Source organism: Clinocottus analis, unplaced genomic scaffold (genome assembly GCF_023055335.1).
Source record: "Clinocottus analis isolate CAN_PGR_092001 unplaced genomic scaffold, fCliAna1.0.p SCAF_9, whole genome shotgun sequence".
Taxonomy (NCBI): domain Eukaryota; kingdom Metazoa; phylum Chordata; class Actinopteri; order Perciformes; family Cottidae; genus Clinocottus; species Clinocottus analis.
The window spans coordinates 20,976,413-20,989,745 of record NW_027176251.1 but is presented as its reverse complement, the minus strand read 5'-3'; the positions used below and the strand labels follow the sequence as shown (position 1 = coordinate 20,989,745).

The 13,333-nt window shown below is 50.1% G+C and overlaps 1 protein-coding gene across 1 annotated transcript; it reads left to right on the top strand.

Annotated features, from left to right (window-relative positions):
- The first annotated feature begins 2,701 nt into the window (after window positions 1–2,701).
- Window positions 2,702–12,999, top strand: grhl2a (grainyhead-like transcription factor 2a). Its single transcript, XM_068569100.1, has 15 exons — window positions 2,702–2,736; window positions 3,415–3,601; window positions 3,709–4,149; window positions 4,243–4,298; window positions 4,809–5,067; window positions 5,240–5,351; window positions 6,542–6,636; window positions 9,648–9,806; window positions 10,671–10,728; window positions 10,896–11,035; window positions 11,143–11,180; window positions 11,271–11,362; window positions 11,466–11,551; window positions 11,667–11,731; window positions 12,178–12,999. The coding sequence occupies exons 1-15, from the start codon at window positions 2,723–2,725 to the stop codon at window positions 12,290–12,292; spliced, it is 1,917 nt and encodes a 638-aa protein (XP_068425201.1). The 5' UTR covers window positions 2,702–2,722; the 3' UTR covers window positions 12,293–12,999.
- Window positions 13,000–13,333: the final 334 nt, after the last annotated feature.

The window sequence follows — 13,333 nt, the reverse complement described above, 5'->3', positions numbered from 1 at the left end:
GAGGAGGCCGTAACCGTGTGTCTCTTGTGACTCATTTCCCTCCACCACCTAACGTAGCGGTTGAATGACACCGAGCTCATAATAGCACGTGCACATTGAAGCAGCCATGGCCTTTGCTCTTCTTGATGTTTGGCGGCTTGTTTGGCTTTCTTCTGATGGGACTGGAGCCTCTGGAGCCCACGGGCCATAGTTGATGCTAGACCTGAAGAAATGATGCAGGCATTTGATCACTGCAACCCGACAGAGAAGGTGGTGAGCCATGAGAGAGACTATGACACCGCCAACACTGCCTCAGCTTGCAGGTACACCAGTCGAGGCTTGAAGCAACCTTGATGAGTAACAGTTTCCAGACATCCGTCCGACAGGATCAATAGGCTTCAAAATGTGCAACGCAGCAATGGTTGTGCAACATCTTGAAGAACGAGGTTAATTGCTACTTTTTTTGGGTCACAGGGATGAGGCAATTAACTTGGAAATTTCCCCAAAGAAAATCAGACTGCAGATTTTCAAAGTTATAACGGAATGAATACTATAAGTAGGTCAGCGATATGATGAAACCAGGAGTTAGTGTGTGACGGCTCTGGGGACGGAGGGTTGCTGCTCCGACCCCATGGAGGCAGGCAGACACGAGGGGATGGACGACACCTTCATGCCCGCTAACTCACACCCGTTTCCCGGGACATTTATACACCCTTTTCCCATGAGCACTGAGCGTGACGTCAGTTCAGTCTGCGCCCAATGCACCGCGCACCCGACCCTTGATGTCATTGCCTCAGCTCAGCACCGGGCAGCAGGTTTTAGGCCTCACACCTTCAAGTCCAACACATGACGTCATAACGTAAGCGGAAACTACATCCTTTCAGCAGGTTGCTATGGGTGCATCCCAAGTCTCTAAATGGCATCCCCGTTTCCCTCAATTGCGTCCCCTCCTTGCGTCTTCGTCCCGCCCACCAGGGACGCACGGAGAGACGCAAGGAAACCAAGCGAGGAGAGAGGACGCGATGAAACATGTTTTAACAGACATGAGATGTCCTTTCCTCTGAAGCATCACGGGAAGCAATGACTGCAGCCGACTGACAGCTGATCACAGCTGATCAGCTGTCAGTCGGTGGAGTTGTTTTCTGGTCCGGTTTAGCCAACATTCCAATAAAAATTCAAATATTGATAAAAATGATTGTTTGTTTTCAGTTGATTTTGTATTTTTAAACTACAACATATATAAATAAAGACACAGCTATCATTAGTGTCAGAGTGGAGATGTTTTCTCTGTAGTCTGTTACCTGTTAAACAAACTGCATTGAGTATTTATATACTGTGTTGTGTTAAACGCAGGATCAATTACCAGCGGAATGCATCTTATTTTTTAATTATTTATGTTGATATTCGAAATTGTAACTGTGACATTATAAAATAACCATACATGTTGTAAAACGTTTATTTTGTGATCGTCTTCACTCTGGTTTGAAACTCCAGCGATCAGTCCGCTCAACTGCATCGTCCAATCAGATAACAGAGGAACAGTAAGGGGGCGTGTCCAGCGTTAAAACACTTCCTGGAAGTCTGCGCTTGAGGCTCCTTGATCATGACTCCTCCCACTTCCCTCCCCGCTCCTCCTCGCCGAATAGAGCTTTGGGACGGCCTTCAATATGGCAACGCAGAACCATTTTCACATATTCACATATCCCCTAACTGCCCTCCAGTGGTGTCCTCGGCGCGCTAATGCGCATGCGCATGACCACGCCGGACGCCATGCTGCCTTCACTTGTTGTCAGTGGACGCGAATGGGGCGTTGGAGGGGCATTAGATCCGGTGGGAACGGAATATTCCTGACAGCACTCAAAGGCAGCACCAGCTCACCCTCACGAACAGACATTGCGCGTGTATCTACACACTGTTTTATCATCAATGTGTGGATTACATATCTGATGTACATGTTCTGTCTGCATGGTGCAAAAGGACACGCCCACCACAAGGTGTCACGGTACAGACACGCCTCCTCACAGCAGCAGCAGACTCTTCCTGCTTTTAGTAGCTGTGCAGCATCATGATGATAACGGCCATATCTGTCTGGCAGCTCGGTCTATGTATTACAAACCTTTATTTTCCACTGTGCCTGTATGAATCATACATTCAGCCCCTTCTCATCATAAACTAACAGGGAGGAGCGATTAGCCGTAAACTCCCTTCAGCCTCACCCTGACGTCCGGCTGTCTCCAGAGCACAACCCCACTGAGAAGAAATCCACCGGCGTCAGAGACAGAAACGGGATTTATCTCTCAGCCTGACCACTTTTCGCTCATTGAGGGACACGCCCCCTCTCCCTGTTCACCAATGGGGGACCTTCTCTGCACCTGTGTGGAGAGCTCTGGCCAATCAGCCGCGCGGACCTGGTTTCCGGGTTCCTCCAGCCTCTCACGCTGCAGCAGTGACCCATCTCTTCAAGGAGAACCGCAGCAAACAGGATGGGAATCTGTCACGTCCAAAACAGATAACCGTGTTCTTCTTCTGTGGTCATCGTTGCCTCAAACGAGCCCTGACGTCATCGTCAGCAGTGCGCAAGGTTATCGAGGGTTTTTATTGGTCGCTCTGAATGAGAGGTTAAATACGGCCCGCCTCCTGCACGCCTAGTTTTCTCAGTGTCCCACACCAACTTACCTGCTCCAACTAGAAAGTCCAGTTCCTCAACTCGTCCTCGAAAACACCTGAGAGTCCTGTAGGCAACATGGACCTGGACAGGTAAGACATGTCATTATACTGCAGGAATAACGTCTGTCAGTTAAACTTCACTTTCTACGAGTTTAAAATACTTCAGATGTGTTTGGTTTCATTGTTCTTGTACACATAGACAGCAGTACCGGCTTTCTCATTGGAAAAAACAGTGTAACTATTGTACCTTTTAACATATATTCGAAAATTGGGATTTTGTATTGGTACAGGTTACATGCAGAAATAACCAAAATGAATATGCTGGTAATATCATAGTGATTGTGTGGAGGAAAACCTTACTGCAATTCAATCAGGTCGTTAATGATTAGTTTTTATATGCACTATAATTATTACAACATATTTAGTTTGCTGTAAATTTCTCTCTCTCTGTAAATAGTGTATTGAACTATTGTTCAATACAACTTGTGCCCTTCTTGCCATTCTCTGAATGATGTCTCAAATGACATTTAGAAATAACTCCTGTGTCAGCTTTGTGGCATTTTCATAACTCATCAATCAGTACTCATCAGTACGTGTCTGAGTTGTTTCACCGTGGCGTTCAGGAGGGAACTTAAGTTGACAACATGGAGTTGAAGTTGGGTGAGAACCGGCCTGGGGCGCCTCGGCGGCTTGGCAGACGCTGCTCCTGCTGCTGACGCATTAGCTGTGTAACGTGTGGCTTGTCGTCTCTCTTCCCGTCGGTCCCAGTAAACGACTGGTGGTGGTGGTGCCCAACGACGCGCTGGCACCCCCTCGCAGAGGGCTGAGCAGCGAGGACGAGGCGTGGAGGAGCTACCTGGAGAACCCGCTGACCGCCGCCACCAAGGCCATGATGAGCATCAACGGGGACGAGGACAGCGCGGCCGCACTGGGCCTGCTGTACGACTACTACAAGGTGGGGAGCGCCTCCCACTGCGGCCGGGACATCGTGCCGCGGTGAGGAGCCGGTGTGTTCTGATGCGCTTCTGTTCACACTTCTTGTTTTGTTTCTGCCCGTGTCAGGTTCCCAGAGAGAGAAGATGTGCCTCCAGCGGTGTGAAACCCTCAGAGCCTGAGAACTGCGGTAACCTGGAGATGCTAGATTACCATCTTCAAGCTCTCAGATCCATGCCCGTCAACCTCTCCCGAAACAACAACAACAACAACAACAACAACAACACCACAGCTGCAGAGCATCAGGGCTCCAGGTATGGAGCTGCCTGCCTGGCAGGAGACGCCAGAGGAGCAGAGGGTAAAGGTGGAGGTGTTGCGGCTCTGGCCCTGGTCAAGACAGAGGGTCAGGCGTCCATGGGAGGGTCCTGCGCTGCAGGGGCGTACCGAGAGGAGCCCAGAGAGGACGTGAGGATGGGCTACGAGCTGAACCACTATGACGCGTCCCGCGCCGGCTACTTGAAAGATGAACAGAGAGGCACTCCAGACAGCACGTATGAGGACGCTGGAGAGGTGAGACGGAGACCAAAGAGAGGCCACGTCCTGCTCAGTGAGCCAGGATGCCGTCCTGCTGCATGACGTCCGCTCTGTCTTCTTCCTCCACAGATGTACCACAGGAGTCCGTCCTCAGGAGTGGATGAACTCCGCCGCAGCCCACCAACGTGAGTTCAAAGCTCACAGACGAGAGAAAAGCTTAAACGTGCATGCATTTCTTTTTTTTTTTTTTCAACATGCATGATGTGTTTTGTGATTTTGGGCGATGCAAAATATAGGTAATGTTGATCAGATACGAGACTGGCTCATCGCATAACTGTTAAGCAAAGCTACTCGCAGGAGTCAATCGTGTTTGTTGGGGCTATTTATAGCTGTGGATTGTGTGCACATTTGTTGTTGTGTGTCTGTGTGTTTCTGTCTGTGGAAAAGAAGGAGCTTGTCAGCCAAAATATGTTTTTTTCCGGTCGAGATATATCACGCTTTGGATACACACATAATACCTGTTAATATGCATTGATTGTTGTTTGGATCTTTCATGATATGATATATGTATTCATGAGAACAAATAGAAAACCAGTTTGTTTGGAGCCATTCGAAGCAGTTCTTTCTGCATTAGTCTCAAGTACAATTTACATAAAAACTGATACCTATATCTATCCGCCAACATGTTCTCCCAGCGGCAGCTTCCAGTACTGTCTGGAGGCCAGCATGTCGCTGCGGCCGTGGCAGGGAGAAGGACCCATGGCCTACCTGAACCGCGGCCAGTTCTACGCTTTGACTCTGTCGAAGGCCGGCTTCAGATCGGCCCAGTGTCAGCCCAGAGGCAAAGTGCGGGTGAGTGGGCCGACGCCGTCACAGGGGCCCGATGGGGGCCCGTCCGGCAATGAGCAATGCACCATGGGAGGCTCTGAGCTGCAGCGGGACAGTATTGTGCAGGTGAGGGAGGGGCCGTAGTGCACAGAGAGGAAGCATAGAGAGGAGCTAGATGCTCCTACAGTTAGCTAGCTGTCGGGGCGAATGAAATGTGAAATAGTTTCGGATGAATTCTTTACTCTGCTTTGAGCTGATTATAGTGTAATGTGTTTTGTCATCTTTGCTTCTGCATCAGAGTGTCATCATGGTCGTCTTTGGGGAAGACAAGTGCAGAGACGAGCAGCTGAAGAATTGGAAATACTGGCACTCCCGCCAGCACACGGCCAAACAGAGAGTCCTGGACATCGGTAAGAAGACGGTCCGTGGCCCCTGATGGGGGTTGTAGGTGGAACAGCCCGAGATACAAACATATATTATTAAATATCACACTGAGAAATAGGTATTCCTCCACAAAACCGTAGAGTGAAATAAAAATGGAGCGCGAGCCTGCAGGATCCTCCAGGAGGAACCTGCCTCATGCCCCGAGGTGAAACCTGACTCCATTTGAATAACTGTCAATCCTGGATTCCCACAGGAGCGCTGTGAATAGACAGGCAGTGGGTTTTTCATTTGCATAGACGTTGACAGGAGGAACAGGCGGAGGCCTGGACGGCAGCCATATCCTGTACATCAGCTGCAGACAGGCCCGGACCTGTGGAGGAATGAGGCCGACATGTCAGACGCTGGAGGGTTCGTCTGTGCAGGCTCAAGCAGCCCCGCGCTGCCGTCTGTGACCTGATGTGTGTGGGTGGGAGCAAACCGGTGCCATGAGAAGATTTCGGAGGCAACAATAGCCTAATGGGATTAGTTTTTAGTTTAGCTTTTACTAATGTGGAGCTTGATTTGTTGGCAAGTGTGTTTTACGAGAGAAAAGTTGCCGTATCAGAACCAGAATGGTCTTTATCGGCCATGTGTGGACAGATCGATGGAGTCTGACTCATCATACACACACATACATATTATATACAAATAAAGACATTAAGACAGTAGAGAAGAACACACACACTAAGCCTCAACATTGAACTAGTATGTACGATATTAATATATATGAATGCAATATATATTAATATTAAAACAACGGACACTGAATTTTGTTTTTTACTGCAGAAAGGTGGTTAAAGAAGATGTCTGATTAACATGTCAGCAGTGGAACCAGTGACAGCTGCTTTCTACTGGTCCAGTAAACAAGTGGAAAGCAGCTGTTTCTGTGTATGACCTAATATCTGAGAAACACGTGAATGTCAATCAAACTGGTGGTTTCCAACCGTGTGGACTTGTGTGACCGCTTCTCATCAACAAGTGAAAGTATATAAAGTAGTAGTTCCACCACGACAACAGTACAATGCTACGAATGCTTAAGTTCATTCTTAGGGGTTCAAATGCAGAACTGTGTTGCGTGTAATGTAATAGTCTTGTTTTTGTTATGTTGTAGGTTGCTTGTTAAAATTATGGCGGACACACAAAATGGCCACTGAAAGCGTTTTCTTTGCACCTGCAGCCGACTACAAGGAGAGCTTCAACACCATCGGAAACGTGGAGGAAATTGCCTACAACGCCGTCTCCTTCACCTGGGACGTCAGCGAAGAAGCTCAGGTACGATCCGAGGAAACACTTCCTGTTTCTCGTCATAGCAGGAAGTGATTTAAACGAGCCAAATGACGCAGCGTGCGCTGTTTGTCCTCCTCCCTCCCGCTCACACCCACTCAGGCAGTTAACTACTTAGTGTAGTCGTGTTTTTCTTCCCCCTCACCCAACCCTCTGGCTCAGTATTTCAAACTGTGGACAAAACTGCGTTAGATCCTGAAAGGAGCGACTCGGATTTCACCTTTTTGTTTAGGCGGCCAGTTGGATAACGACAAATGGCAAACAAAGTGTACACACGCACGCACACACACACACACACACACACACACACACACACACACACACACACACACACACACACACACACACACACACACACAGTAGCAGCCCACCCTCAGGGCTCCCAGTCAGCGCGACCCTAAAGAGAGCTCATTGTTGGGCTAATTAAGCTTCATGGGTTTGTGGATCCATATTTACTGTGGGCAGAAGCCTTCACTCCGCCCTTAAGGGTTTTGTGTGTGTGTGTGTATGTGTGTGTGTGTGTGTGTGTGTGTGTGTTAGAGATGCACTGATACTGGCTCAGACAGCAGGATCGGGTCGCGGTGACAATGGGCCATTCTGGTATCGTTTACTATTATTTTATGAATTACAATTCAAACTTTCTGTATGAATTTGTTCTATCTAGTCGCTTGTTGTGCACCCTGTGAGACGGTACTGCAGACTCCAGTTAAAACGTGTACTTGTACACATGATATCCAGCCTGAGAACACAAGTTGTTCCAGCTGGTCGTGTGATGAGGAACAGCACTACACTTCCCAGAATGCAAGGTGCATCTTTCAGTCGACACCCTCTGACTGGAAAACATCCGCTCCTTTTGTATGACTTTTCCTCTGCTGACAGGTGCTCATATTTGGTTTTGAGTGGATGTGTCGGCTCCATCACGTCCCCTCAGACGCCGAATGTCTCTGTGACATCAGCGAACATGAAAGTCATCAGGACTGGAGCTCATGATGCTCTGATGAGCGTTGTCCTCTTGTTTCACTGCGATTAGGAGTCCAGAGCCTCAGCTTGCAGCTGATTAGTGAAACAATATGAAAGTCATCAGTCGAGGAGCCGGTGAGTTCCCAGAGTGCATTCTGCCACTTCTATACTTCTTCACCTGCATTGAACCAAAGCTTCTCACACACGGACCAGAGCGCTTCAGGACCAAAGTCTGGTCACGTTGACTCTGCATTCATATTCATACGCAGAGATGACACTAACTGAGAGGCTGAAAGATGAAGGGAACCCATATCCTAAATGCCCTGAAGCTCCACTGACGTGACGAGCACACGAGGTCATTGTCCTGAGTGATGAGATGCTTCTTGTGGAGCCGTCAGGGCGCACGCTGCAGCTCCAGCTTCATGATGCGCCTCGCTGCACTGATGAAGACGAGGAACCACCTAGAAATGTAGTTCTTCTTCAAATGGCCGTCCAGTCGGAACGATGCACAACATCCAGATGATCAGTTTTAGTTTTTTTTTTGTTCTAGCTTTGCTCGGCTGTTGCCAAGCAACTATCATCATCCTCGTTGTTATAGGAGCACGGAAAGTGTGTGTGTGTGTGTGTGTGTGTGTGTGTGTGTGTGTGTGTGTGTGTGTGTGTGTGTGTGTGTGTGTGTGTGTGTGTGTGTGTGTGTGTGTGTGTGTGTGTGTGTGTGTGTGTGTGCGCGTGTGTGTGTGTTCGTGTGTGTGTGTGTGTGTGTTCGTTGAGCGGATGACACCGAGCAGCCACTTACCAGTGAACCTTTCTCTTTTTAGGAAGCATCTGAAAGCTCACAACAAGCCTCCTACACACACACACACACACACACACACACACACACACACACACACACACACACACACACACACACACACACACACACACACACAGATATGCTAGCAGCAACACGTCCGGTGCCTCTGGAGTGTGTGTGTGTGTGTGTGGGAGGCTGCAGTGAGCTTCAGGGCTCTCCAGCGATCAGCCCTCACCTCTGCAGGTTCGGGCACGCTGCAGTGGCTGCTGGGTAGTGGGAAAAGAGCTGTTGGAATCTCGACCGTTATCAGGCGGCCCGACCGGCTGCTCGGCCGGTCGGGCCGGTCCGACGGGAAACTTCCTCAGGAGTTTACGTTGGCTCAGATGTTTTGGCATCATGATTAATCTGGCGGGAATCGGCTCCGTGACGCGGCTGAACGTGCGGAGATGACCGCTGGTGTCCTTCAAGGTGTGCGCTTCATGGCTTGGAGAGTTATGCGACTGTACTGGAACCCCGGGGGGATTTAGTGAGTTTATCTTTACCCTCTCAGGAGCTTTTAAAGTGTCAGCAGCTCCGCTCCGGCAGAGTGACGTGTGCAGCCGTCGCCGACACGGAGCCTCCTGACCGGTTTGGGAGCTTATTCGTCAGCATGTGAAGCGCTGCAGGTTACGGGGCAGAGGCGCGCCCAGCTGTTAAACAGCTGAGGCACTGAAGGTGCAGGTAGAACATCCACGGCCCGCCACTGACGCATCAAACGTGTCTGTCAGTCACTGTTGTTGCAGTGATGCATCTCTTTGGTTCTTTGTTCTTTGGCCATCTGGTGCAGTGATTCCAGTTTGCATGAGAGACAGAAGGACGTTTTCTTATTCACCATCAACTCTGTCATTTTACATCTTTACAACTCGTTGAAAAATTCACATTTTCATTAATAAACCACCGTGTTCATGTTAATGTGTTTTGACACTGGATGTTTTTACACGTAAATGATAAAAAAAGGTGTATTTATACAATTTAATTGTCAGTATTTGGCTTCCGTACCGCTTAATGAGCTCACCCATTAATACTTTGAAGTATTTAAACTTTCTTTAAATAATTAGGGTTGTACTGTATTTTTCTTACTTTTAGCTAACTACTTAATGTAATAGAAACGTAATAAAAATAAATGGCGCCCCGCGGCGTCTCACTGTCACACGGCTTGCTTGAGGCCTCCAGGAACTGACGGCCCTCTAAATGTGTGTTCCAGGTCTTCATCTCTGCAAACTGCCTGAGCACAGACTTCTCCTCGCAGAAGGGCGTGAAGGGCACGCCGCTGATCATCCAGGTCGACACCTACAGCTACAGCAGCTGCAGCAGCCGGCCCATCCACCGGGCCTTCGCTCAGATCAAGGTCTTCTGCGACAAGGTGACGATGCTGCGGCCGCCAGAGCGAGAGGCGCCGCCAGAGCGAGAGCGTGAGGCGCCGCCAGAGCGAGAGCGTGAGGCGCCGCCAGAGCGAGAGCGTGAGGCGCCGCCAGAGCGAGAGCGTGAGGCGCCGCCAGAGCGAGAGCGTGAGGCGCCGCCAGAGCGAGAGCGTGAGGCGCCGCCAGAGCGAGAGCGAGCGTGCGCGAGCGTGAGGCGGCGCCAGAGCGTGCGCGAGCGTGCGCGTGAGGCGGCGCCAGAGCGTGCGCGAGCGTGAGGCGCCGCCAGAGGGAGCGCGAGCGTGCGCGAGCGTGAGGCGCCGCCAGAGGGAGCGCGAGCGTGCGCGAGCGTGAGGCGCCGCCAGAGGGAGCGCGAGCGTGCGCGAGCGTGAGGCGCCGCCAGAGGGAGCGCGAGCTTGAGGCGCCGCCAGAGGGAGCGTGCGCGAGCGTGAGGCGCCGCCAGAGGGAGCGCGAGCGTGCGCGTGCGCGAGCGTGAGGCGCCGCCAGAGCGTGCGCGAGCGTGAGGCGCCGCCAGAGCGTGAGCGTGCGCGTGAGGCGCCGCCAGAGCGTGCGCGAGCGTGCGTGTGAGGCGGCGCCAGAGCGAGAGCGTGCGCGAGCGTGCGCGTGAGGCGGTGCCAGAGCCAGAGCGAGAGCGTGCGGCCAGGAGAGCGTGAGGCGCCAGGAGAGCGTGAGGCGCCGCGAGAGAATGAGGCCAGGAGACCGTGAGGCGCCGCGAGAGAATGAGGCGCCGCGAGAGCGTGAGGCCACAAGGCGCCACGAGAGCGCCTCTGACGAACAGTTTTTACGTGGCTTTACGTTGACTGGTGCTTGTCTCTTCTGTCCCGTCCACGCCGTGTGTGACGCTGCAGGGCGCGGAGAGGAAGCTTCGAGATGAGGAGAAGAAGCAGCTGAGGAAGAGGATGAAGGGTAAAGTTCTTTCGTGTGTCTCATTAATGAGAGATGAATAACTTGTAATGTACCTCCAGAAATAACATGACAGTGAGCTGGAGATGGAAAAGACTCCAAGACGCATCAGATCTGCACGTGGAGTGGTTGCCTGGCAACAGATGCTGAGTTCACTCTCCCTGGTTTAGGGAAAGCTGGCGTCGCCGTGCCGACCGCGCCCTGCAGGAGGGCCGACAGCACGCTGTTCAAGGACATGATGGACCTGGACTCCCAGCCGGTCCTCTTCATCCCTGACGTCTACTTTGGGAACATGCAGAGAGCCGGGCAGGTGAGGGACTCACTCACTCACTCACTCACTCACTCACTCACTCACTCTCTCACACTAACACACACACGTGGACCTGCAGTGGACCTCATGGTGCGTCTCATCTGCAGGTTTTTGCTTTCAACACTGAAGAGGGAAACAGAGACGGGTGAGTACCAAACTGTTCTTCCCCTGATTCAAGTCATTTTCCCTTTAGATGATGATGATGATGATGATGATGATGATGACTGTGTGTCAGAAGTGTTCTGGTGAAAAGGATGTCATGTACTAATGAGGAAGAAGTCAGTCCACCTCAACCCAAGAAATCCAAAGTGGAACTGGAAAGGAAAGGTTGGTAAATGTTGCTTTTGTTCTCCTCTATTATTATTATTATTATTATTATTATTATTATTATTATTATGAGTTGAGTGAATCTCTTCCATTGTCTCATCAGTTCTGCTGTATGTGAGGAAGGAGTGTGATGAAGTGTTTGATGCCTTAATGCTGCAAAGCCCAACCCTGAACGCTTTGATGGAGGCAGTGAGTACACACACACACACACACACACACACACACACACACACACACACACACACACACACACACACAGGAGGTTCATATGCTTCTTCATGTTGATGTCTGGTTTTCTTCACAGATTTCAGAGAAATATTCCGTACCTGTTGACAAGATGAGCAAAGTTTACGGAAAAAGCAAAAAAGGGTGAGTGACTCAAACTATTGAACCAGTGCAGAGGAACGTCTCAACGTACAGCTGAGGCTCATGGGAAAGGTGTTCGTTGTGCAGGTGTGAGGTCACATGACTGTCAGCACCTGTTCTGTCCATCCAACAGACGTTTTCCCTAAAACCAAACGTCACGACGATGCATCAGAAACATTGTTGAGGCACTGAAAGCTCAACCCTCAGGGGATTCAGCCTCTGGGGAGCATGCATGTGTGTGCACAAATGTAATGTCAAAATGTTATGTTCAGGTGATTGCACAGTAAAGAAATCATGGATAATAATATCCTATCACCAATAGATCCCCTCACCGGCCTTCTGGCGCATTCTGACTGAAGTGAAGTGACCATCCACAGTGATGCTAGCAGCTAGCGTGGCTAAAGTAACATGCGGATGAGCTAAAGGAGCCCTGTGTTGTTGCTCCTCAGGGTGCTGCTGAACATGGACGACAACATCATCCAGCACTACGCCAACGAGGACACCTTCATCCTGGCCCTCGAGAGCTCGGCGGAGTCTTTTCACGTCACGCTGTCGGAGATCTGACGGCCGCTCACCAGTCGTCTGGTGCCGGGCGGCGCCCCCGGTGGCCACTGTGAACATTGCTGGCAGTATGAGACGATGGCGCCAACATGTGTTCCCTGAGGAAAAGCCCCGTAGGAGCTCGGTTCCTCAGCGGCTGCTGCGTCGCTGGACCTGCTGGAGGAGCTTCTTGCATCAGGAACACAGGCTTGACTTTGAAAACTCGTGGAAGGTTTCAGGTTTGATATTTCCAGGCTCACTACCTGCGCAGGTCTTGGTCCACCAGCGGAGGCCTTTATCCCCACACAGCATCCAGCTGGCTGTGCAGACACCCGGTCCACCCGAGTCTTGTTGGACCCCAGCAGGGTGCTGGTCTCCTCTGTGCCTTTCAGTCCTGCTCGCTCTTCTCCTGGTGGAAGCTTTAAAACTCTTCAAAGCAACTCAATGCAACATGTTTTATGCTGGCACTCAACACAAAGGCCATGGATGATTGTTTTGTTTGTATATAATGATGTTTGAGATGTGTCTTAAGTGGGCTGCGACCCCGGTGAGAACCAGCCGTGAGTCTCAGGATGCTGGTTGGCTCCTCTGTCCTCGTGTTCATTCCTTTCCTTCCACTGGAGAGACCTTGCTGTTCTCATCCATCCGATCCAATGCAAACACTCTGAGCTCAGCAGCTTCAGCATCCTTCTGCTGCTTCATGCACCATCATGTACAGTCTTTTAAATGAGTCAATAAATATAGTTTTTTAAGCAGTTCCTTGTCTCGCTTTGTATTACTTTATCATCAGGCTTCTATTATAAATGCTTCAGAAAGACATTTCCTTTTGGAACGCACTCGTCTTTGTGTAGTACGTAAAAAAAAAGTATGAGGCAAAAAAACCTTTAAATATAAATAAGTAATGGGAGTGTCATAATATTGTTGCAAAAAATCCATCAAACTATGTCTCAGGATATTAAATAAAGTAAAAGTAATGAAAAATCATGGTCTGGTATTTTAAAAAGAATACTTTTTAAAATGTCGTTTTAAAGTTTTTTGAATGAAAGTCATAGTACAGTACGTTGT